This window comes from Halichoerus grypus, chromosome 12, assembly GCF_964656455.1.
Source record: "Halichoerus grypus chromosome 12, mHalGry1.hap1.1, whole genome shotgun sequence".
Taxonomy (NCBI): Eukaryota; Metazoa; Chordata; class Mammalia; order Carnivora; family Phocidae; genus Halichoerus; species Halichoerus grypus.
In genome coordinates this window covers 20,322,997-20,349,843 of record NC_135723.1, presented here as the reverse complement: position 1 = coordinate 20,349,843, position 26,847 = coordinate 20,322,997, and the positions used below count along the sequence as shown (strand labels likewise).

The 26,847-nt window shown below is 48.0% G+C and overlaps 1 protein-coding gene across 11 annotated transcripts in view; it reads right to left on the bottom strand.

Moving 5' to 3' along the window:
* Positions 1-1,164: 1,164 nt before the first annotated feature.
* SRPK2 (SRSF protein kinase 2) overlaps positions 1,165-26,847 on the bottom strand; it is a 240,667-nt gene continuing 214,984 nt past the window's right edge. For 7 of the 11 annotated variants that reach the window (XM_036067449.2, XM_036067446.2, XM_036067451.2 and 4 more), the window contains 8 exons: positions 25,240-25,486; positions 24,087-24,569; positions 17,432-17,532; positions 17,209-17,316; positions 12,639-12,708; positions 11,934-12,026; positions 11,535-11,627; positions 1,165-1,890 (listed from right to left, as the gene is read on the bottom strand). In XM_036067449.2, the coding sequence (XP_035923342.1) occupies positions 1,706-1,890; positions 11,535-11,627; positions 11,934-12,026; positions 12,639-12,708; positions 17,209-17,316; positions 17,432-17,532; positions 24,087-24,569; positions 25,240-25,486 (1,380 nt within the window). In that variant the 3' untranslated portion in view covers positions 1,165-1,705. The remainder of the gene's footprint in view (positions 1,891-11,534; positions 11,628-11,933; positions 12,027-12,638; positions 12,709-17,208; positions 17,317-17,431; positions 17,533-24,086; positions 24,570-25,239; positions 25,487-26,847) is intronic. The other 4 variants (XM_036067452.2, XM_036067447.2, XM_036067457.2 and 1 more) reach the window with 2 other exon arrangements.

Here is a 26,847-nt window from a genome sequence, read left to right as displayed (position 1 = left end):
TCTAGGTAGTGCATCTGTCCTACAGCAATTCTTCTAAATCCATATTCTACTCTTAAAAACAACGAATGATTTCCTTACAATAAGCCTTAATGCATGTTCTACAGCTACCTTTCCTGCAACGGGAATGTTGATACTTCCTTTAGTTTGGGTTACGCTACACTAAAAGGAGAACAAATGTTTGTTGATTCTACCGCTTCAAATATAGGCCAATGACCAAGGCAATGTCTGGAAAAAAAAAAAAAAAACCAAAACACTTTAATTTTTAAGACAACTGCAAGCACCTCAAACAATGGATGATTATTACAACACTTGTTATCTTTTCACAATCTAGTTATTGCAAAGGCATATGGATAAATGTTAATGGACAAAGTCAAGAAAAACGAGGCACCTTAATGAATGTAAAATTTTAAAAAAACCTGACATTCAATCCACTGACTTCTAAAAGAGGCTAAATACACCTCCGTATATTACATTCTAAAATCGTATTGCCTACTATGGTTTGTGTCCTGGATTCTACAACATTAAGGAAAGGCATAAACAAAATCGTGTGCAACCTGCAAAGGGAAATTCTTTTCTCAACTTCAATGCAGGGAAGACAATGAACCAGCTAGTGACGTTGTAGCCGCGCGGCTCACTGCCTGGGGAATGAGCGTGATCCCTGTGACGTCGCAGCGGCCAGCTCGGGTCGGGCCCGCTGCCCTAACTGCATACCATACCTGGGTTTTGGACAAACACAAGCCAGCTTTTCCAAAAAATATATATATACATAAATATTCTGTTTTTTCTCATTCCACACACTGCACATGGTTTTGTTGTCCGATTTAATCTACGGAGAGTTTAACTTACAGTGTTTGGAGGAGGCAACACCACATGGTTCTCGGTTATCACATTTTTAAAGGGAAATTGCTCTTTTTCTTTTAAAGTACTTTTAAAAATATGCAAAAATATGAATGGGAGTGCTAAAAGTATAATACGTATCTTAGAATGAAAGCATGTCTTTTCTTGCTTTAAAGTGCCACATAGGGAATGACGTAACTCAGAGCCACTTTCTTTAAAATCCAACGTAAAAGGACTGTTACGGAATGAAAAGTCTGCACGGCTCCTGGGAGCAGTTCAAGTCCGCTACATGCAACTCGGGCTACAAAGCACTCAAGACTTGGTAGCTTTTCTGAAATTTGAGTCCCCATCCCATATTTAATGGAGATTAACATTTACAGGTGCATTTACATACACTATAATACAGGAATGATGTCCCTTTGCCCGAAGATAAAATTGTACATTTCCTTGCTATTTCTTGGTTCCAACTTGATAATTTCTTAAGATGGTAAATTATATAGTACTCAGCTAAAATATTTCTTCATAAATAGTTACAAAACCTGCCAAAACACAAGGGGGAAAGTATTTTTCGTTCAAAAAAATTGACATTTGAATGTCACACAACACAAGAAACAATGCTTAGAGACATGTTATTGTTTCCAGAATAAAGTGGGTCAGTAAACTACTAAGCTGAGGACAAAAGACTACCCTTCCCCAGGATCACAGTGCACAAAAAGCAAAATGTCAAACAACAGTACCTCAAAGCAAAATAAAGGTCTGAGGATGAAGCCAGCTCACTTGTAATCCTGTTAAAGAATGAGAGTCACCGTTTAGGTCCAATGTACTGGAAAACATTTGCTAGCTCAGAATGCTCTATTTGTAGAATGTGCTAAGAATTCAACCAAGGATGCCGAAGGCATTCGCCAGCTGAGGCTCGTTTTTCTGGAACCATTTCTAACATGGGGATCAGGAAATCTGTAAACTGCGCAGCATCTTCATGGGGCCACCCGTACTTTTCCACAAGGACGTCAAAGAGGCTCCAGGGCTTCAGCTTGGTGATATGCCGCAGTTCTCCTACAGGGAAGAAACAGGCAGGGTCAGAAAGCTCCACATGTGCATTTCCCCTGGGTGGTCCAGCCAGACGTGTGAGGAAGCAGACACCTACCTGCCCGACACTAAGCAACACTGAACAAGCCACCTTCCCCCTCCCCACCCAGGTGATCACCCTTCAAGGTCTATGTGGCTGTGTAGTAGTATTTCAAGTAAGCTTAGCAGATACAAATAAGGGGTTCATCAGAAAGGGAACAGTTCATTCGAATCCGCTCCAGGCTTCTTTAAATGAGTAGAGGTGCTGAGTCCACCCAGAGTGTTTTCTTTTTTTTTTTTCTTTTTAAGTTTATGTGTACATCTTTTTAGTCATCTCTACACCCAATGTGGGGCTCAAACTCACAACCCCAAGATTGAGAGTCGCGTGTTCCTCCGACTGAGCCAGCCAGGCGCTCCCACCTGGAATGTTTTCATTTGCTAAGAATGACAAAGGCACTCTCCCTCCAATGTGGGATCTTTTGCAATTTGTAAATATGCTCAGAGAAAGCTTTAAGATACACACCATATAAACCCATTGGCCCATTATTTTGCATGTTACCATGCAAAGAAAAGGGAGTGCTTCCCTCTAGAGCAGCGCTGTTAGACCTTCTCTGATGGCACAGACGTACTTTGTCTCACTCTCCGACATGGCCGCTGCCACCTGTACGTGACCACTGAGCCCCTGAGATGTGGTTATCAGTGCGACTGAGGAACTGAAGTTTTCCTCTGTTTAAATTTAACCAGTACTAGCTAGGGGCTACTGGACCAGGCAGCCCAGCTCTAGAGGCCGACCCGAATCAAATACCATTCATTTCTACACATTTGCTGTAACATCTAAGAGGTCAGGACATCAAATCTTGAAGATGAAGTTTGAAAATGTGCTGGCTGCAACGTAAAAGCGTAGGTTACAAGTAGCCCCGACTAACAAGCAATAGTGACTGCCAATCCAGTAGATGGTCCGAGAACTTTGCCTTTTCCGGAACAGGAAGAAAAGTTGTCTCAGTCCAACTACCAAAAGGTGAGGATACCTTTCATTAGGAGTAACTCTCTTTCTCTTCCAGTGAGAAATTTTCACAGGACACCCCACCCCTGTCCCTGGAGAGGCCTCGCTGGATGCCGCCGAGTCTTCCCGAGCAGCTCCCACAGCTGAGGGAAGTGCTCCTGGAGCCCAGTCCCCGCACGTGCTCGGGGCCCAGAGCCCCCTCCTGTGACCGCCATGCAGCTGAGCGGGGCGGGTACCCGGCCCGCAGGCCTCCTGCCAGGGCCTGGTCTCCTGTCCCCTCCCCCGGCCAGAACCTGAGCCACCTGAGCCACCGGGACGCTTCTCACGGTCTCACGGTCTGCATTCCCGGGGCACCCGGTCTGCCTCACCCATTTGTGCATCTCAATTTAGACCACCCCCCTCTTTCTTTACTCACAAAGACAATAAAAGAACGTTACAGAAAATCACAAAAACACAAGGAGAAATGACCTGTAATTCCACCCACAAGGATTTTTTCTTTTGGCCCACACGCTCTTTCAATTACACTCTTATGAACTGGTCTGTCTACGGAGCTAATAATCGTGATGTGCACAGGATCCGGAACAATATTTCCCATTAGAGGGATGGCGTGTAAGATACTCTGAGGACGGAGAACAGTCTAGCACCGCGGGCAGAACTGTCCGTCGGGTCTACGTTACGAGGGAGGTGGACCTGCCATTGGAGAGGAGAGTGTTCCCTCCTGTGGAAGGGGTCTGAGAGCCGCCACTCAAAGTTCCTCCCCTTGCATCTGGAATCGCAGCTCTAGGGTAATAACCCCTAGTAGCCACCACCCCACACCCCAAAATCACACACACTGCAAAATTATAGGTACTTGCAAAATTACAAATGCTCAGTAATAGGAGAATGGGGGTTAAAAAGCAACAAACCCAAGGTCCATCTGCTCGATGAATACTATTTAATACTGACTTAATAACATGAAGGGGAATTACATGGCACAATGTTTGGTACTAAAAGAACAGAAGAATAGAAGAATATGATCACAAGAGTAATTTTCTAAGATGCAAAACAGGTGCCCCAAACACCAGCTTTGTTACAGATTTCACAGTGACTGTGGCTCTCAGCAGAGCAAGGTTAAAGGAAACTAAGAAAGTTCACACATAACAAGCTAAAAGCAAGCTTTCTGGAAAGGGGAGAGACTTCACTGACCTTCATCTCTTCTGACCAGGAACAAATACACCCCGGGTTTGTGAATGGATGCACCTGCTGAGAAGCACAGTCTGCCCAGAACAAGGAAGGAACCTCTTTCTGAGTGTGCCAGTTTAAAACTAAAATCCATCAACAGGCATCAAATTAAGTACAATCTTCTATGAAAAGAGAGAAGCTTTACTGAGACAGACGCCTTAAAATCTGCATAATAGTAGTGATAAAAACAATACACTGGTGAAAGGCCATGAAAATCTACTGGCTATGAACCGATACAGGTTATTTCCAAAGAACAGAATAAAATATCTAACTTCCTTTGACCAGGTAATCCCACATAGAAAACTATGTGCAAAGATGCTATCAGGAAAACAGGAAACAGGAAACATGCAATATGCAAAAGAGTCCTAAGCACCAACTGGTACTGAATACATAATAATACTGCGATCACAGAATAATGAACTGCCTCCAAAAAAGAATATGTGGACCATGTAAATAGCTGGAAAAAACTAATGCCAAGAAAAAAACAGGATATAAACTTGCCTAGGCCCTATGATTACATGTACAAGTTATGCTCAATTCAATACGAAACAGTCTTCTAAATAGTTGATAAAGTATGATTTCACTCATCCATGGAATTTAAGAAACGAAACAGATCAACATAGCAGGAAGGAAAAAAAGAGAAAAGAGAGAGGGAAACAAGCCATAAGACTTTTTTTTTTAAGATTTTATTTATTTGACAGAGAAAGAGCACAAGCAGGGGGAGTGGCAGAGTAAGAGGGAGAAGCAGACTCCCCGCTGAGCAGGGAGCCCGATGCAGGGCTCGATCCCAGGACCCTGGGATCATGACCTGAGCCGAAGGCAGACGCTTAACCATCTGAGCCACCCAGGCGCCCGGCCATAAGAGAGTCTAACCAAAAGAGAACAAACTGAGAGTTGATGGAGGGAGGTGGGTGTGTGTGTGTGTGTGGCGGCGGGGGGGGGCCTAGATGGGGGATGGGCATAAGGAGGGCACTCGTGGTGATGAGCACCGGGTGTTGTAGGTAAGTGATGGATCACTGAATTCTACTCCTGAAACCAATATTGCACTGTACGTTAACTAGAATTTAAATAAAAATTTGAAATAGAAATAAAAATAAAAATAAAAAAAGAAAGAAAACAATAGTTGATAAATGTTACGTAATAAACCCTAAGCCCCCAAGCCTGTGCAGCTGCCTCAGGACAGCCTCACCTGGTGAGGACCTCAGGTCCACTCACCGGCTCCAGCCCCGCGAACCACACACTAGGAATACAGCCAATTCACCACCACCACTTATAATACAAAATCAAGTAATAAAACGCTTAAGGGAGAAAAAAAAAGAGACCAAAATTGAGACCATTTTTTCCCATTTGTTCCTATTGTACAAGTAGCTCCTGACAAGTCAACAAATTTTTACCTTGATGATTTTTTCTTGCCTAGGAAAATATACCAAGATATGTTTCACTCAAAGTCTGCAAATAACTAGACACTTAATAGTGACAGTCTTTATTTTTTAAACTGAACTTCTTTTTCTTCTTAAAGAATGCCGAGCCCAGCAAGGCCAGATGGACAGCCCTGCCCTCAGCAGCAGCCCCCAGCCCCACACCCCCCCGAAGTCAAGGCTTTGGGACTGCAAATATATTTGCCAATCCCAGATTATCAGAGTGCTTTTTAATTTTTATTTATTTTTATTTTTTAGAGAGAGCATGTGCACACGTGTGCACGAGGGGGTGGGGAGGAGCAGAGGGAGAGACAGAACCCAAGCAGACTCCACACCCAGCGCAGAGCCCGAAGTGGGACTGATCTCACAACCCTGAGATCATGACTGAGCTGGTGGCTCAGTCAGTTAAGCTTCTGACTCTTGATCTCAGCGTCATGAGTTCAAGCTCCATGTTAGGCTCCTCACTAGGCATGGAGCCTACTTCAAAAAAAATTCTCAGTAGAAAACAGAAGGATAATCTCCATGACCTTGAAGTAGGCAATGGTTTCCTGATGAGACATCAAAAGTACAAGTCACACGGGGTGATGGGCACCGGGGAGGGCATGTGCTGTAACAAGCACTGGGTGTTATATAAGACTGACGAATCACAGACCTGGACCCCTGAAACCAATAATACATTATATGTTAATTTAAAAAAAAATTTTTTAAAAAGTACAAGTAACAAAAGAAAACGTAAAAGGTTGGACTTCATCAAAATTAAAGTTTTATACTTCAACTATCACACATGCGCATTCAAGAGAAATAAAAACATGTCCACACAAACATCCGTACAACGTTCACAGCAGCATTATTCCTAAGAGCCAAAAAGTGGAAACACAACCCGCACAGCTGTCAACTGACGAGTGGGGCCAGCAAGCACGGTCTCGGCACGCACACAGAGCCGCAGGCCCGAGGCACTGGAGGGACTGGGAGGAACTGTCACCACGTCCACACACTGCAGGATTCCATTCACAGGAAGTGTCCAGAACAGGGAAATCGCAGGGGGCAGAGAGCCGATCAGAGGCGGCCGGGGGTGAGGGTGCGGAGAACGCAGAGCGAGTACTAACAGGGGCAGGCTTTCCTGCTGAGAAGGAAGACACTCTGAAATCAGGCGGTGCTGCCCGCTTCCTAACTCGGGAATACACTAAAAACTACTGAACTGTACACCTTAAAAAGGGTGAGTTGTATGGTATGTAAATTACATCTCAATAAAGCTATTATTTAAAAAAAGGTATAAAGCTTACAACAACATAATAACTAAAAGAATCCCAACACTGCTGATGCATGCAGTAAAAACAAACACTCCACTAATTAGCCCCTCATAAGAAACAACAGGACTAAATGGGAAGAGCTATAATAGGACTTAATCGAACCTATTATAGCAATAATTTCACTACTTTTTTGGCATCATACGCTCAAATTCAAAATGAAACAATTAAAACACTGATTCGGACCTATGATCAGCTGTGGCCAGGGGTCTGTTCTCTTCCACAATGCCTGCCATGTTCGGGCCCCCTCGGTGCCACATCATCACTACAGCACCCTCCCGTCCTGCACCCCAACCCTAGCCGGGGGGCCTTCACCATGCAGCCTTCAAACAGGGCTGTGTGAGGGTGCGGGGGTGCCACGGGGCTGTCCCCGGCCGAGAGGAACACAGCGCCACCTGCTTCTGGCTCACAAAGGTTTCCACCCGAAACCAAGGCTGAACAGGGTTCAGGTTTCCAAATGTATTAAGTACTTATGATGCCCACTCTGCAGCCGGCTGTGGGGATCCCGCGGCAAACAAGACACAGCGAGCCCCTGATCTCGCAGAGAATCTCACAACTCAGAACTGATGTTCAAAGTCAGTGTCGTGAAAGTCATCCACATTTTAAAAGTTTCAGACTCACTAGCGTGAGGAACCTTTTCTAGTGACTTGCACCACGTCCAGCTCCCGCGGAGATCAGCCCCGGGCTGGCGGTCCCCGGCGGTCCCCGGCACCCCACAGCGACCGACAAGCGCCAGCTCGCCACGCCCAGCCCGGCAACAGGGCCGCGGCGGCCCCACGCGTCCCAGAAATCAGGCAGTCTGGTGATCTGGGGTGATTCCGGGGCGAAGCTAAAATCCTTCTAACAATTTTCATCTCAAACACGCAAAATGAAGAAGATGGAACACAGCGTCTCTTTTAAAGAGTTCCCTTCAGTTCTCAGTCTGTCCAGGCCAGTCACAGGGGACGCGAGGGCCGGAGCTGCGAACGCTCTGCACACGCAGTCTCTGTGTGTGCTCTGAAATTTCCAATTGCAATTTAAGGTCTTTGGTCCAACACACACAGTCACTCCCACACATTCCAACACACTTGATGGCCTTACCTAGAATCAAACCGTTTTTTTAAAAAAGTCAACTCCTCTGATACTTCCATTCTCAGCACAGTAAGCTTTACTAAACTGAGGGGGCCGACGGGTCAACACGACGTCTGCTGAGCAGCGCAGGGAGGCAGGGAGGCGGGCTCCTGACTGGGCTGTCTGGACCGCCATCACTTGAGGGCTGGGGCACTTCTGGAGGATGGCTCACTTCCTGGGGACGTGTCCTAGCCTGTTCTGGCTGCCATCGCAAAATACAACTGAGTGGCTTATAAATCAACATGAATTTCTTCCCCACGGTCCTGGAGGCTGGTAGTCTGAGGTCAGGCGGCCAGCAGGGCTGGCTTCTGCTGAGGGCTCTCTTCTGGGCCACGGACTCCTCGTGGCCTCCTCACAGGGCACACGTGGCAAGGGAGCTGTTTGGGGTCTTTTCCACAAGGGCTCCACCCTCATGACCTTCTGTACTTTCCAAAGGCCCCACCTCCTAATACCATCACCTTTGCGGGGGAGGGGGTAGGATTCCCACATATGAATTTTTGGCGGGGGACATACACCTTCAGACTGTATGAGGACAAAACAGGGACAGAATTCACAGAGATGCTTATTTCTACTGGGGCACATCTTAACACACTGATCAAGATGACTTTTATGAGTCATCTTTGGTGGTTAAGGTCCACATCTGAAGGAGTAACTTGCTGGTTATTAAACCCTAACAGCGTGAGAACAGGAATTATGTCCTCTGCCAAAAAATCCAACTCCATTTAAAAATTCCTGGTCAAGAAATAATTCAAACTAGTAACAACCATTTTACCCAGAATTATAACCAAGAAGATGTCACTGAGCTGCACTTGATCTTCAGCTCTAACACACAGAGCCTACTCTCCTTCCCTGGCCTCCTGGTGGGGATGAAGTCTGCTTCCCACCCAGGAGGGCAGAGAGCACAAAAACGTGCTGTTCACTCCCTCTCAGCCACTGGCTGTTTTCCAAAGTGACATAAGCAATTTAGTAAGTTTTTGATTTTGCTTTTCTCTATCAGTTCTGGTACAAAGATATTTTTTAAAAAAAATTTTTAATGGATACATTTAAGATCTCATTACTTCCAAAATGTATATTCACACACATTACTTAGGGAGGCGTGCCAAAACCCATTTTTAACGTAACATCCTTCCCCTCGTCCTCAGGGACATGGTGAAATCTGTTTTCATGACAGGCCCTCACTCATCATAATACTATTTCTGTGACTTCTGTACCTAAATCCCTTCTCATCTCCAGTTATTATAAATAAATAATGATCAGGACCTACGTCCCAAATCCCAGTCATTTCAGAGGATTTCCTGCCTCATCACAAACTCTCCCTCATATCCAAATGGAGGAAAAAAAGTAACACCACGTCGAAATGTTTTCGGTCTACCTTTACCAAGGATGCCAAATGCATTTCCACTGTGCAGCTCACCTTCAAACAAGCTCCTCAAAAAAGCCCCCATGCACACGAGTCCTAAAGCACACATGCATGACCTGACAACCCAGCAGCACTTCGTACTCCCATCGGGGAGCAGGCAGCGGTCGTGCACAGACCACGATGGGGCCAAGTAGCGGCGGTGCTGACAAAAAGGCCGGCGGGAACACCACCTTCCAGCACCGACGGCTACAGGACAGGGACCTGTAACCCTGAAACCCGCCAGCGACCCGTCATCGGGTCGCCATGCATCACTCATCAGCCTGTCCTCGAAAGACAGCACCTGCCAGGTGGGGCAAGGCGAGGCGAGGGCTCCGGACCCCGTGCTGGGTCTGGGCTGGTCCTCGGCAGGTGCCGTCCCTGGTGGTCTGGGGCTCAGGCAAAGCCCAGTGGGCACAAGGGGCTCAGAGCGGCTGCCTCCAGGAACAAACCTGAGCACGTGACTTCAGATAACTCCCGCAGCTTCATTTTCTCACCGTTCAGGCCCCCTCCTTGTGTCCCTGTTCCTCTTCCTCCCCAGTGTGTGCAGTATGCAGTTCCCAACCCATGGACAATGGACTAAGAGAATCGCAGAGCCCAGACATTCTAAGCAGCTCCTTGCTGCAGAACAACTAAAGGAAATAGCCCCGTGTGCCTTTATCGGCTGTCGGTCCCACCATGCCTGATGCCCGCGTGGGAAATGAGGCTCCCCCCCAGCCTGATGCTGGAACCTGCTCATGCGCCTACAGCAGACTCTCTGCTTGGCTAAAGGAGCAGGTGCTGTGGTCCAATGCCCTGCAGTGCCTGTCCCCTCCCCCGGAGCATCGGTAGGTCAGTAATATCCCCTCTTTCATGACAGACTGGGCTGGTAGCTCTTGGCCCCTCCCCCTCAAGCCGCCTAGGTCCACATGTGAGGGGAACCCCGGGGCTCGCTCATGTGACCCAGATTCAAAGACCACATAGATTCTAGGAACCAAAATTAATACAGGCTATATCTGAAGAACAGTTCCCCCTGACAATCTTTTCCCCTGTGATAAGCTTTTAAAAGATAGTAAGAAAATAACTGCACCTAGTTACATATTTTAGAGGATGCCCACTGGGTGATCCCAGAACAGCTGGGAGTCGTGGTCGCCGTGCTCAAAGTGGGACAGGAAACCACCAGCTTCGGCACAGTTAGTTCTCAAGTCTCCGTGCATTTAACAGGCATATATAGAGGACCAAACTGGGACTGGTTAGGTCAACATCACCGAAGGGTATAAAAAAAAATTATTCCTCTAAAAGAATACCTTATCTATCTCACAGGAAAATAGAAAGTCAAAACCAGTTCTCCAAATCTGGCTAAAGCAGAGAGGAACAGAGTACCAAGGACTTTCAAAAACTTCGAGGAACTCCATGTCCTGCTCACACCAACTTTAAAAGTTCTTTATTAAAAGGTGTTGCAGCCCTCACCCCCCGCCAAAAAAATCCAAGCTGGAAAAACATGAATTAAGAGGACCAACATGCTCACACAAAAGAACATGGCAATGGGGAGCGGTCCTTTAAAAATAAATTCCTGGGGCTTTTGGGTATTTCAAAAAACTGATCACTAATTAGGGACTATACAAGGCAAAGAAACGGCTGTTCAGGGTCCCGTCAAGGGAAGATCAACAGAACTGTGATATTAAAGTAAATCAGCTATAACGCAGTGTGAATAATGCAACAGAACAAAACTTGATTTCTCAGAGTGCGGGGTGCAGGGTTTCACAGGCCCATACCCACTCCCCAGCAGCTCAAACAGACCCAAGATGACACACGGAGGGACATTCGGTCCGGTCCCCAGGCTGCATCTACTCCATGGCAGAAATGCTGGGGGCTCCAAGAACATAGAAAATGGAATGTCTAGCTGGTTCCTAAAAATCACTTAAACTCCTTTTTACAAATCCACGAATATACAGATTGGGCTTAGATTAGGAGAGGGAGGTGGGAAGGAGACCAAGGGTTTCAGGAAGGTTGTGCTCTTACAAAATCCGTACTCCACAGATAGGAGATGGTGCAAGCTTATGTCTTGGGAGCTTTCTTCAGCAGAATTCCCCAGCTGTAAAGGTCCAGGTCTTTCTCCACTGCCCAAATGGGAATGCACAATTTCTCCTTTTGGGAGAGGATTATGCTGAAAATTAGCGTTGCATAAATACCGTTACCTTTTCTGGTGAAAAACTCCTTGGAATATTTCCCCAACATAGCGTATTTTCGAGGGACTTTCCCCAGCAGTTCAATGATCAATGCTATGTGATCTGCATTGGGAAACATTGCCAGCAAAACAGAAACACACGACAGTTTAATCAGTACACTGCATGCAGACACTGCGACCGCCCGCGCAGACAGAAACAGAGCGCGACCTGGATGGTGGCCGGTGCACGGGGCGACCACAGCCCGGGCTGGGTGTGGCCTTCCCTCTCAACTTTTAAATCAGCAGAGGAATTCTGCTAGGTTGCTTTTTGAATTTAGGAGACAGGTCTGTCACAATTAATGCTACAATGAGCAGCCGCTATCCCGTTTCTGTCTGCATCATGGCGCTTTTCAAAAGGAAGAGGTACTACCTCTGCGATTGAAGAATTCCCGAGAATATTTTCCAGACAGAGCAAAGTGCCTTGGGATACTGCCTAGCAGCTCTATGATGTGGGCTATGTGGTCTATGGAGGAGAGAAAAAAAGGATACGGGAATGGGAGGGGCAGAGGGAAGGATGGGATAAAAGAAGAGGGGAAAAAATTGAAATTAGTAAAAAATCAGAAATCGATTCAAATCAACAATGTCTGCGCACATCCATGCAGAGGCTCGCGGGGCTGGCGGGCCTCAGGCACCGTCTGGAGCATTCACGGTGACTGGTGCCAGCCCACCCCAGGCCACCCCAGCACTGCAAGCAAGGAAGCATGGAGATGGTCAGGTTTACAGAGGGAATTCAAGCCAGAATTCCCAGGTTTTCAACTCAGCTCCCCAACAGGCAAGAGCAACGGGCAGCAGATCAGTGGACGAAAGGGCCGCAGAGAGGCTCTGCGGTCCACACAGCCTGTCCTCTCCTGGCCGCTGGGCACCAAGCCCGAGGCAAGCAGGAGGGAGGGGCAAGCTCTGGCCAAGAGCTCTCCACAGAGCTGCCCATCCGCTGTGCCTGAGGGGGCTTCAAGCTCAAGGAAAAGCGTTTGAAAACCAAAACACAGCTCTATTTCAGTACAGAAACATTACTCTCCAGAAGCTCAGGCCTCTCAGGAGACCCAGCCTCAGATATATGGCAGGCAGCGATACTCACCTTCATCTCTGGAATAGTCTTCCCCAGAATGCGGTTCAAACAAATAATCTCCCGTTGCCAGCTCAAATGCCTAGGATACAACAGATGACATGCTAAGCACTCTGTGAAGCGGCCCCAAGGCAGCAACTTTCTCTCCTTGTACAAGAGACCTACGTTTTATGAGGATCTGATCAAACCAAAGAGCCTTCTAAAAAAGCTCAACACCAACTTTTTTCTTCCTTCCAAAAAGTTCAAAGAAATTTCAGAAATATTCTACATCTCCTCTACTGGAGGATGTAAAGCCTACGCGTACCCCCCCGCCCCAGCTGGCAGGAAGCACGTCGACCAGCGGCCGTGTGCAGGCCTGGCTGGGGACCGCACCCCCACTCTGAACGGCGGGACCCGGACTCGATCCTGGCCCAGGGCGGACTCATGCCTGCCCTCAACCCACAGGCTCGTCTGGCCCCCGGACATCAGGTGAAGCCAAGACCCTCGTGTCTTAGTAACCAAGAGCTATTTTCAGCGTCTCATCATTTCTTTCATTTCTGATTCAACCAAAGGAAAACCTAGAGCCACAAAGAAGGTTCTGTGGCTCCTGCCCTGTGCCCTGGGCCAGGAGGAAGCCGGTAAGGGGGACAGGGAGAGCTGGCCTGCCTCCCGGCTGCCACCACCTGCCCACCCCCCAGCATACCAGCTGCGGAGGGGAGGCCCTAGTGTTTCCGTTTCTGCTGGGCAGTCTTCTCCCCTGGCCCTCGAGAAAACCCTCAGCCCTCAGGACCATGAGTTTAATCTGCTAACAATATATAAAGATGGCAACTGTCATTGCTGTGTGGATCCAATACCATGTTTTGAAAATCTTTTTTTAAAAAGGAAAAGGCTAAATCCTGTTTTTGGCTTTTGTACACTTCTATTCTGTATTAGATCTTGCTGTCCTGAAAAGCGCTCAGGGGCCTGGACCCCGAGCACTGATGCTCCCGGCCCTGCCCTCCCACATCCCCCCATTTCCTCCCCAGGCCCTGACCAGAGTGTGGGGGAGGGTCTCGCCACCATGGCCTTCCACAAACCAAGGGTGGGCGCACGCGGGCCATGACCACGTCGCCTCACATTTCTTTTTTTTTTTTTTTTTTTAAAGAAAGGAGGGAAGTGGGGTGACAAGATGGTTGTCAGCTACCCCGTGAGAGCACCAGTTCATGAACTCAGGATCCCGCAGGACCTGGACACGCCCAGTGTCACAGAGAGTCAGCTGGTCACACGAGCACCGCAGGGCCAGGGAAGGTCCTCACCTGGGGCCTCTCCCCTCCACCCAATGAACAAGAAATACAGATCTCAGATCAGGGTACAAAACCTCACACGTGGCCACAGATCCAAAGGGAACAGTCGGATTTCATGGTGAATGGCCAGGGGAGTCTTCCCCGCCTGGGACGAGTCATGAGGAAAAGGGGAGACCCTCCTGGAGGAGCCACTGCGGGAGCCCCGAGGCCGGTGCCACGGCTGCTCCTTAACCCTGCGCTTGAGCCCTCGCTCACTCTTCTAGTTAGTTTTCAAAAACATTTCAATCGGGTTGAGTCCAATTCTTACAGCCTAACACTAAAATATGTTAACTGAGTGTTCTTTGAAAGATGACCATTCTGATTAGCACCCATGTTATTTCCAACGAAACTCTCAAATCAAAGAAGCCCACAAAGAAATGATTTAAAAGAGAAAATGATGAGGAGAAGTAAGACGGAGGCTCTCCTGTCATGTTATCTGGTCCTAGTTCTCTGAAGAGGGACGAGATTTTCCTAACAAAAAGGACCTGCTCAACGAAGCAGAGGCAGGGTCACACTGGAAATGTCGGCCTCTGGGCTTTCCGGCCTGCTTTCATGCAACTCACGAAGTCACTCCCAGCACAACCTTTACTATTACTAGTTTAATACTTGGGCTTGTTAATGCTTGGGAACCGTGGATTCCTCCTCTGTACTCGACTAGATCCCCTACAAGGACGTGCCCCCGGACCAAACTCTGTTCTCCAGTTCTGGGAAGACCACACGCCTCTTTCTTGAAATGCCGCCCCCCACCATTCTGAATAAATAAGGGCGCCTATTCTTTCTGTGATGTGACCAGTGCTGAGGAAGGAGGGCGAAGTCTGTCAGATTAGCTTTTCTTACTCCGAGGGAACTCACTGGGGCTCACTGTGGAGCCCGTAGAAGTCACCTATCCTGGGGCCCTGACACACAAGTGCAGAGCAGTCCATCCCTCAGCCCACAGAGAATTTTTAGATCACACCCACTTACATCTGGAGGGCCCCCAAAACTCAAGAAAAGGAAAAGAGGTTCAACAAGTGACATATTTCAGTTACTCTGCCTTATTTTGTTGCCCGCCTTCCTGCCAACAGCGAGGACCCCCATCAATGAGCATGCGCACCGGCTGCCTCCCTGTGGCTCTCAACTCCACCCAGGCGTCTGTAAGACTTAATGCCATTCATGTCATCAAAGGACTCCACGCCACACCACCACCACCAATCTGGAGCTTTAATACAGCTTAGGATCATGAATTTAATATACTGTTGTACTTCTAAACTTCAGCACAAAGATGGGGTGGGGAAACACTGCCTTGTGTTTACTAGGTTCTCTAGAAAGAACAAAAGGGACCTCTCAGCCCCTCAGCCTCGCCCTTCGGGATGGAAGGTGGGGGTGGGGAATAAGGCTTGCCCCCTTCCAGGGGGAAAAAAAAAATTCACCCTGACGACAACCAACTGATTTAAAAATTAAAAAAAAAAAACCCAAATAGCCCTCGAAGCCCTGAGGGAGTTTACACCTAATCTGGGGGCAGAGGAGGTAGGAGAAAGGAGACAGTCTGCTACTTCTGTCTCACTGTTCACAGGAGCGGAAGTGGCCAGGATGCGGACACCATGTGAGGGGACAAGTCCTCACCTCATGGAAGGCAAGACAGACAACCTGGTACAAAAGTGTACTGACAGCTCCACCATTATTCTCCTACCTCTGTGATCTTGTCCTATTTTTCTGGTTATATCACCAAAATTTAACACCCCAAATTAGAAGCACAGGATTTCAGAGTTGAAAGAGCCCTCGGTCTAATTCAGGGCAGGCTGGTATGGCCCCTTCTGTGTTGCTGAGGACACGTAAGGCTTGACCTCACCACCTCCTGAAATGGAACATTTTTCTCCCTCCCTACTGACCCAGCCTCGGGCTCCTGCGGCTTCCAGGGCCCCCCACCCCCTGCCCTCCGGAGTCCCGGCCCTCCCTGTCCCTCTCCGCACAGCAGTCTCCGAATTCAAAGCAGCCATCACACGCCCACCAATTCTTTTCACCATTCTTTTCCATACCTAGCCCAACAAGCCCTAAGTTTCTGATACTCACTGAAAAACTTGGTTTTAAATATTATTATCTGGTATGATTTGTCAGAGCAAAGTGGCAACAGAAAGGCACACTGTTTCTGATCTATTTGGCCACATCTGTTGCCTGAGATCTTGATAACTTCACACAAACATCTACATTTTTTCATATCATCTCGAACCACGCTTTTTACTGTAGCATCGGAGGGCATGCAGCCCGACAAACTCCAAAGATTTGTTAATCTCTGAACAACAGATAATGACGTTTATTCGTCATTGCTCTTTTTAGTAAGAAGACAAATGCCAAGTTTCATACACAAAGACTCTTGTTTTAAATATATCAGAGAATTTGGGGAAAAAAATAAAGTAAGAAAAACACGAAACAGCACCCCAAGCAAACACACACCCACCCACCCACCCCCACCCCCGGCTAGGAAACAGGGCCAAGAGAAACTGAAATTGGCTTATGGATGAGGCCCACTCATGCTCAGCAGTTAAGTGAGAAAAAGATGCCCCGGTGAGGGCCTGGGGCGCGGTGTAAACACAAGCAACCTTGCGATGCAGCCGGAAGAGATGATGACACGCGGGTGAAAGAAGAGGTGTGTCCTGAGGCCCTGACGAGACGCCTGCGTGTTCTCTCGGGGAACAGACTCAGGCAGAGGGGATACGTGCAGCTGCTGTGTCCCGAGAGTCAGTGAACAGCCTACAGCAATAAGCCAGAATATTCTCTAGAGTTTGCCTTATAAAAGGAGAGACAGTCAATGCTGGCATAGAGGGAAATCCTTTCCTCTGCGGTAAGGTTTGTCAGAGGTCACCAAGAAGGGTTCCCGCCTTTCGACCTCAATCTTCCCCTCAGACACCATGGCCTCATCGTCCTCCACGGCACAAGTGAAGGGCAAACCTGCATATGGCCTGCAAGCTTTCGGAAACCAGGAAGCATTACTTGAAGTGACTTTGTCACCACAGCAGGGGGTGTGATTCTCGGGGCGGTGGCCTGAACAGGGCCTTGACCAGAGACTGTCTATCACAGGACTAAAGCAGACATGCCCAATCCCCGCCCCCCCACCAGACAGGCCTGAGAAGAATTCTTCCATTTCTCAAGACACTCAAGACAGCAACCTTGCCCTCATCCATCCCACAGTGGACAAACCTCACAGTCGGGAAAACACAGACCACATGCAGCGGTGGCACCGTCCCATCGTGGGCAGTAAGGGGATGAGCCTCTACACAGAAGAAAATGGCCACGGCCGTTCTTACCATACACGCTGTACTCCAAATGTCAGCAGGCGTACTGTAACCTGCTCCTATCAAAACCTCTATGGATCTATACTGACGCGTCTGGATGTCTTCTGTGAAGTGTTTATGCTAGAAAGGAACACACTGTATTACTATGGAGGAAAACAGACATTAAAAAGGAAAAAAAAGTATCTTCTAATACATGATCATGAGCAAAATGTTCTAGAAAGAAAGCTCTACTTACCACCCAACAAGCATTTCCCAGGTCGGCAATTTTAACTCTAATCTTATCTGCGTTCCGTGGATCCAGGGGATTCACCAACAAGTCGGCCGCCCGGGTTTTTGCTGGCATGGGCAAACAGCAGGACAGTTAGTGCTTGGGGCAAGTGGTTTGCATGCGTGCACACAATGTTTGCCGGGCACAGTCTCCTTTTTTAGAAAAGTGATGGGATGACCATTTAGGCCTGGAACGCTGTTAAGTTGAACTCAACAGAATTTTAAATTCTTGGTCTCTATCCCTGGAAGATATTTCACAAAAGAGAGCGCACTGGGCTGCCCAGACACCTCCCTGACCCAGGCTTGTCTTTTCTCCTTATATCCCTGATTCCTTCACCTCTAGGTCGACCCTACTACTCTGCTCCCTTTTGCATCTTTCTAGCCTCTCCTCACTGCATCAGAGCCCACAACGGACCACAGCGAACCCACTGGTATGTTATCACGTGAAACACAAAGGTAGTGAGGACACGGTCCTGGGGGGCCGATCCCTTTGTAAGTGACACACAGTTCACCTGGTAACCACATCCCCTACCTCTCCTTCTGCTTGGGCTGAGCACACAGACCTCAAAGGTTAGACGATAGTTGATTAAGCAATATAGATTAAAGGCCATGGCTAATCAACTTGGGTTTATTTTTTTTTATTTTTATTTTTTTTTTATTTTAAAGATTTTTATTTATTCATTTGCGAGAGAGACGGAGAGAGAACAAGCAGAGGGAGAGGCAGAGGGAGAGGGAGAAGCAGGCTCCCTGCTGAGCAAGGAGCCCGATGCGGGACTCGATCCCAGGACCCTGGGATCATGACCTGAGCCGAAGGCAGACGCTCAACCATCTGAGCCACCCAGGCGCCCTCAACTTGGGTTTAGCCCAGATTTAACCCCAGGATGACCCTGAGAGAAGCTCAACAGCAGACACAGGGTTACTAGGCTTCTCAGGGCTCCTGGCGCCAGAAGAGCTTCTCAGACAAGCCCAGACCATGCGTGAATCAAGCACAGTTAACCAGGGCTCAACTGACAAAGGAAAATAACCTGAAGGGGCCCAGACAGAAAATCCTGAAGTGAGTAAGCATCTTCATCAAACCTCAAACTGACCAAAAGCTTGGATTTTTGGAAAGGAGGAAATGTAACCACGGCACTTATTTATTGTAGAAGTCATTCCGAAACGGTATTTACAGACTAAACAGAAAAGTCCACTCAATGCAGAACATTAAATACCCTTTAGTTCGCTCAAAGCTGGGCGCTGCTAAAGCATACCCAACCTCCTTTTGGGTATGCCCATGCCGTGGAGCCCCAGTGCTCAAGGGCGCTCTGATTCCTTGGCATCCTCATACAAGCAGCAAGGCGCCCAGGAGCTGGGGTGCCCACAGAGCTCCCCAACATCTTAACCCCCAAGACCCACTCCTCAGGCTTGTGAGTCAGCACGGGCAGGCCAGGCTCCTGTGTTCCCTTTCTGCCATCTGCCCAATGACCACTCTCTTTGTAAGGATGCTGGTGCACTGTGGGCTTCATCAAAGGCAGTCTGAGCTGGCAGAACAAACACAGGAACTCACAAATGAAGAGAAGGAAAGCAGCAAAGACCCACATGAGGACGCAAAATGTGTACAGTGACCGGGGGATAGGCAGAGGACAGAGCTCCAAGAGGAACATCAACACGCTGACCCAATGGATAGAGCGGCAGCACCAGAAATGGCCAGAGGAATCCAGCAGGTCACTCAATCGAGGAGAGTCAGCAGGCAAGAAAATGGAAGCTGGGGTTTGAGGAATTGGGCTCCATAGCTCAGGGGTTAGAGCACTGATCTCGTGAAATCTGCAGAACGGAATTCAAATCGAAGTTTCAACACTAACGAGTTGTTTAAGACTCTGGCAAGTGACCTAAATTCTGTGAGGCTCAGTGCTCCAGAAAGAAGAGGAAGGGGCCGTACCACCCCCACCCAAACCAACTAACCAGCCAGTCAGCACAGGACAGTCAGAACCGCCCCCACCAACCCTGGGCTGAGGCTTCCACTGGCCAGAACCAAAGCCCCATGGCAGAGAGCAGAGGGGAAGCCAAACAATTCTGATCAAAGGTCTAAGGAAGAAGGGGGTGAAGCTCCAGTTCTGACTAGCCCAGAGTAAGTTGGTGTCTGAGGGTACTCGCAGGGAAGGGCGGGTCTGTGATCACCACCCATTCCCAGGTGTTTATAAAGACATTTCCCAGGAGAGGAAATGCACTGTAAAAAACACAGCATCGCACATGTTCAATACAGTTTCTTTGCATTTAATCCCCCTCATTTATGATCACTAGTCAAAGTCTCTTTGGTGACAGGTGGTTATCCTCCTGGTTCAGGTTGGTCAACAGGGACCCTGCTCACAATGCCTTCCAAATAACAGAGAATTCATTTCAGAACTTTAACTGGTGACGAACACAAAGGAGGCTTTTAAAGGAGAATCTACTTGTAGTTGTGACTTCCTTTTCTCAGTGTGATGATTACCTGGGCTAGGGTACCTGACTGCATCCCTCAACAAAGCCCATTTAAACACAGGGACCCTCATGTGTGCTGTGTACTCATACCAACTTTGCTTGGCCTGGGAATTGGATCAGCTCCTCTGACCATGTCATCATTGGGATGACCTCCAACAGCCCTTCCTTGTTCTCCGCCTTTGCCAAGGAGGGAATGAAAAGTGGGAAGAGAGAGGTGGGGAGATGTCACTTCAGGAAGGCTGGGGCTCTTAAATCATCTCTGATGACCTGGTATCCGAGTGACAGCGTTCATTCCATGTGAAGCTATCTTAGAAACGAGTAAGATGGCAGTATGGTGCCTCCGAGTGACGAGATGGCCGTCATGGCTTATCTGCAAGGCACTGTGCTGGGCTCACGTGGACTCCTTATACACTTTCAAACGTCCTTACAATAAAGGCGTGGATACCTTCTCTATAAGCAGAGGTGCGGCCCCAGGCCCAGGAAGGAGCAGCACTGGGAGATTTAATGCCCGCGCCTGGCCCATTCATTCACCAAGTATTGACTGAGTCCCTTCTGTGGACTATCTTGGCACTCGGAACAGCATGAGCAAAACGTGTAAGTAAGGCTCCTCCACCACACCCCAAATTAGGAAACTCATGTATCAGTAGGCAATAAAGTAAATAAAATGACTGCCGCACACGCCAGAAAGAAGAAAAACAAAGAAAGGAGATGGACGATGAGGGTGTGCAGGGGAGGTCTTTCCAGAGAAGGTGATGTGTGAGGAGAGGCCTGAACAAAGGGAGACACGAAGGGCGAGAGGCTCTTGGCAGTGGGGAGAGCAGGTGCAGAAACAAGCTTGCACTTTTGAGATCTATGAGGAAGAAGCCACTGTGGGGGGGCAGAGTGAGCCGGGGGTGGGGGAGAGGACAGCGCCAGGGAGCGAGCTGCAGGGAAAGCTGCAGAGAGCTCCTGAGCTTTACAGAGCAATGCCTCGGGGTGCTATTCTGAGTGGAAAGACACCGCAGGTCCTCGGGGAAGGAGGGGGCAGCAAGATGACAAGGTGTGCTTTGAAAAGCTTGCTCTGGACTGCCCTAAAGAGGACAGACCGGGAAGCAAGAGTCGCAGCGAGGGCAGCGACCTGGGTCCCTGCCAGGTGAGGGTGAGCACCTTGCAGAGAAAGTCAGCAGGACCAGATGGGATGGGCCAAGATGCACACTATGGCTCTAGCAGCTAATAATCCAAAAGGAATCCTGCCTCCTCAGCCTTCAGCGGCTACCCAGTCACTCCAGGGAAAAGTCCACATCCTTCCGCCCGGCACGTAAGTTCTTCCTCCACCCTCTCCTCCTGGCCTTTTTCTTTTACTACTCCCTAACGTGTGTATGCTCTGCTGTCACAACAAGGATCCACCCACTCTGAACACAGCCTGTTTCTCTGGCCTCACGGCCACACAGCGGCAGGGGGCCACCAGCCGCCCCTGGGCCCTGGGTTCCACGCAGGCGACAGAACACCTCCCGTGCAGAAGGCTGCCCATGGTTGTCGAGCCAAAACCGAGTGCCTCCAGACAAAGGACTGGAGAAGGAGATCCTGTCCTTGGGGTGGACCTAGAATTTAACAATAGTGAAAAGGTCTGCTTGGTAAGAGATTTGGATCAACACGAAAAACGGACCTCCTACTTCGCCCTGACGGGACACTGGTGCAGCAGAAAGGGTGCTGGGGATGGAGCGTGCGCTAGACAGAATCAGATTCTGATGGTGAGTGGGCAAAGGCGGGACCAAGGGAAGAGGAGAATACAGCCAGATATCAATAAAGGCTTATCACGGCACTGACTTAGATGCTGAAGATACAAAGATAAAAACGCACAGGGCTCTCAAAGATTTTACATCGTAGTGAGAAGAGAGAAGGGAAATAATGAGTGTTTGGTTAAGAAGAGCACAGGCAGTAGGTAAAGAGGGGAACCCGGGCAGGCTTGTGCTGGAGCTGCTGGCCGGCAACAGAGGAAGTTGGCTGAAAGGACAGACCGTGGACATGGAGGAGGACACGTTCCAAGCAGGAGGGAAGGCCTGAGCAGAGGCACACAGACACTCTTCATTAGATCTTGACAGTAAGCCGGGGAGAAGCTGCTAGACTTGTGACTGTGGAACTTTCTCACTGTTTACTCCATTAATAAAATATGTCTGCACATTCACCTCCCTATGTGCATATTTATAAATTTTACACGCTGATGTTCCTATATATTCTGTACATTATAAAAGGCAAAAAAAAAAAAAAAAATTAGTCACAAGAACGACTTGGAGACACACTGACTCCAGCCTGGGGCAGGGAGAGTACGAACTGGGAACATGGCTCTAGGAAGTGAGGAAGCATGCAAAGAGCACTGGGGTGTGTCAACAGGAAAGAAGAGACAACTGGAAGAGGCTCACGTGGCCCAAATTTGGGACAATTCTGGCATCAGAAAACTAGAAGCTGTAAATGATTATAAGACATAATCCAAAGTGTTAATGAGAACAAAGAATCCTCGAGCACATGATAGGAAGGGACGTGTGAGAGACTGCAGGGCAGGAGGCTCACCCAGAAAGAGCATGAAAGCCTCACCTTCTGCATCTCCACCATCTGGCCGCTCCTGAGTTACATCCTTTCATAATAAACCAGTGACCTAGCAAGTAAATGGTTTTCCTGAGTTCTGTGAGCTGCTGTAACAAATTAACTGAACCTGAACAGGGGGACAGGGGAACCTCCGACTTAACTGATGGGTCAAAGCAGCGGTGACAATATGGGCTTGTCACTGGTATATGAAGGTGGGTGGGGGTGTCTTGTGGGACTGAGCCCCCCCTTTTTTTTTTAAGATTTTATTTGTCAGAGAGAGAGAGAGAGAGAGACATCGTGTGAACACGCACAAGCAGGGGGAGTGGCAGGCAGAGGAAGAGGGAGAAGCCCTCAGTGCGGGGCTCCATCCCAGGACCCTGGGATCATAACCAGCTGAAGGCAGACGCTTAACCAACTGAGCTGTCCAGACATCCCTGGGACTGAGCCCTTAACCTGTGGGATTATCTGATGCTGTCTCCAGATAGTGTCAGAATTAAGCTAAATTGTAGGACACCCAGCTGGTGTCAGAAAAGCTTCTGGTGTAGGGAAAACACCCTACACACACATTTAGTGACCAAAGGTGTCAGAAGTAGTGTGTGAGAGCGAAGGAGACACACAGAGGTGGGTCTTTCCCTAGATGAACCTACCTTCCATGTGAGAGCATTTTATAAGCACCTTCAAAGAGTCCTCGGTTGGGGTAAAAGTAAAAAGGAACAGGATTATGTCTACCCTAGTAAAAAAAAAAAAACCAAAAAACCCCCACATCCTTAGGATGATTAGCTAGAGCCAATGAGTAACAAAGACGGCTCTGCAGGTCTCCCACCTGCTGGACTGAGAGGGCTGCGGGATCCCTCGTGCTCTTTGCAGGGCTGGGTCAGTGCAACTGACTCATCGTGTGGTAAACACTCTTGTCAGCAGAGGGAGCAGAGGAGGTTTCTGAGCTATTTCTCTGTGGGCTAGAAGGGAAGCCATCCGGGTGATGACCCGCGTTTGCTTACTGGAGTCCCTTAGCATAGCACAGGCAGAGATAGGTCACGTGGCATTCACTCTCAAAATAAGGGTTGGATAGAGGTTCAAATAATGAATCACATTAAAATCCATGCCACTTCCTTTAAAATGGCTTTAACATTTCAACAGCAGAGTTCTACAATCAGGAACAACCATCGAAATAAGAGAATTCCTCGATACAGACAAAGAGCAAGTATATTTTTTCCCTGAATACAAACGAAACTAAACAAAACCCAAAAACTAAATATAACCTATCCGATGGAAGTACAAATTATAAACTACGTATCCTATAAAAGCTACAGTACGTGTAACCTGCTGGACCGTGAAGTTTTTACAACCGTAGACGTCACTAACTGTAAGGAGTAAGAGAAGCTCAGAAATGGGACTGAGACTCAGAAAGCAAGAGGAAGCCTAAGGGGCACCGAATACATTTTAAACTACACTACTTATTCGGGAGTACAAGAGTAATACAATGAGAACGGTTAATGTGTACATACATGACGTGACCACCTCCAGCCAATTCCCTTCACCGCGTGTGTCAAGGATACGATACCCGAGCCACTGAAAACAGACACCTGGTGGGGAGGGACACTTACTTTTTGGCAGATCTCCAGTGCTGGAGGCTGAAACCGTCCGGCTTCTGTCGTGGGATGGACTGCTTTCCTCAGGCTCGGTAAGTGGGGATCCCTCGGAAAGCGCAGAGCCACAAGCCACAGGTTCTAAGGGCCCAGAGAACAATGATGTGGAAAACTCTGGAAACTGTGACTCGGGAATTTTATGCCGTCCATTTGGCAATTCACCATTGAATTGTTCATAGGAGCTGCTATATGTGTAATCGCTTTCTGCATTTGGCTCATCAAGGTTATATTCCTCAGGATTTGGGCAATCTTCTTCTTCATCATCTTCATCATCCAGCTGCTGTTCCAGTAAGAACGGACCATTCTCAATATGGCCGTTGGTTTTGGGGGATTCTATCCACGCAGGGTCTGTGTTGGTCAGTTCCTGTTCAACATCATCTTCATCTTTCTCAGTGTTTTCTTTCTCAGTGTCTTCTTTCTCTTCCTGGTCCTCAGCCTCACCTTAAAAAGTTGATGGGTTAAGAATCAGAATGTGTCACTCTCCTTAACATGGCGGCACTAGGTACATATTTCCTCCAACAAGAGACAATTTTAAATGTGCTTAATTTAGGGGTTTTTTTCCCGCCTCAAGTAAGCTCTATACCCAACATGGGGCTCGAACTCATGAGCCCGAGATCGAGTCACATGCTCCACCGACCGAGCCAGCCAAGCGCACTGAATGTGCTTGATTTACGTACTACGTAAGTAAGATCTTGGGTTTTCTAAATCTTATTTTTCATTTAGTAAATAACTGGCTAACTCTCATTAGGAAAACACTAGATTTGGGGAGAAATGACTATTTATAAATAGAGCTGCCTTTCCACTTCCTCCCTCTCTTCTACAATCTTCAGAAAATGTCCGTGGGCACATTACTGTTAGGTTAAAGGTTAATTACAAAATAAAGAACAATCATTAGCAGGCTCGAGACATGGTGTTAGACGTTTTCCATTTTGAAATACTAACATATTTCTGGCATTCATTTTATAAATGAAGTGGCAGACGGTTTCCCACATTCCCCAACCAGGAGCCGGAAAGAATCGTCCTCACAACCGAAGCAGCAGCACCAAGTGAGCCTGTGTGGTGACCCGGCGGGCGCCCAGTAAGGAAGCTGCAGGACCCCGCACAGACTGACCGTTGTCATTGGCAGGCTCGCCCTCGGCCGCATCCTCGAAGCCGGCAGCTTTGAGTTTCCCCTCTGGGCCGTATCCGTCGTCCTGTTCATTGGAAGGTACCGCTGTTGTGATGTTTTCTTCTATTATTTTCCTTTCGGCTTCTCGCTCCAATTCTTCTATTTCCTGCAGGCGCTTTTCCAGTAACTCGGCCTGCCTTTTCTGCTTCTTTTTCAGTTTTTTCTTCTTGTTCTTAGATATTTTTCCTATCTACAACATGGTAAGAAAATACCACAGGTCAGCCGGCCTCTCGTGAAAGCACTACGTAAGAATACAAGCGCTAGCGGCATGGCAAACACGGACAAGTCCTGGTTCCTCAGGGCCTATCTGTGAACACCGAATGCCCAGACACGAGATCCACCTCGTGCTTAGGGTTACAGTAAAACCAGAAGAAGCCTAACATCAAGTAAGGGGGCTACTAGCAGGCCCTGCCCGCAGAGGGACACACAGCTCCCATCCTAGAAGTCTGTTTCAATTCGACTTTAAGAATGGAAAATGCTGAGCCACTCCGGCCTTTAAACAAGAAGCACCTCTTGCAGGTTTTGTCGCTCCTAGACCACAAACTAATGTATCTCCTCTCCTCTCCTCTCCGTCTCACCCAATTATGCGCCGTGAAAGAAATGCCTGGTGACACGGGTGCACTGCCCTCACTGCTGGTCAACAGCACTGCCGGTGTCTGGGTCTCACACGCCGAGCTGTTATCAACAGCCAGGACTGGAGAAACTGTCAGCAGTGAGCACATGAAGTCCAGGAATAAAAGAAAAAGCCACCGTCTCAGTCTGCCTCCGATCAGGCCGCGTGACTGGGTAAGGGCCGGCAAGGACAGCCTGCAGTCTTTCCACAGAATCAAGCATTGAAACAAGCTGCTCCAAGCACAGCAGGCCTGGAGGCGCTGACTCGGTCCCTCAGTGAGCCAGGCGGCGTAATTATGACAAGCCCTCTGGAACTGGGACTTTCATTCCAAAGCGAGGACTGCTGGTAGCACACTCAATTTCTCAACATTTCCTTTCGAATGCTTCTGGCTCATAAAGCTCTTTCAAAACCTGTAAGTGACTCATCAGCTCAAGATATATATATAGATTCTATCCTCTACTGGAACTAAGCAGGTTTGGGGACACTGGGGTAAGATTTAATTCCAAGCAGCTTGTTTCATACCACAAACAGACAATACTCTTTCACATTTGACTACTGGCTGGAAAACAAATTTGAGTACAAGCTTCAGAAGAGTAGGTATCTTGGAGGCAAATCAGAACTAATGTTAAGTGCTTTATAATAATCACACTTCAAACTCTATCTGGATCACATCACATTTCACCAGACTCAGCCAACAGCACCCCAGAAAGTGCACAGGGAAAATGAAGATCAAATGTGGAAAGGCTCAAACTATTCCAACTCTAAAAAATCACTTCAACTTATTGAAACAGTCAGTCTTGTATATTCAAGGATACAGAGCATTTATAAGTATGCCTGTCTTTTATATTACTATGTAGTAAAGATCTACAACTGAGAACGTAACAAAAAAAGGTACAATCCATTGCCCCCAAACAACCTTAAATGAAAAACTGTTGCAG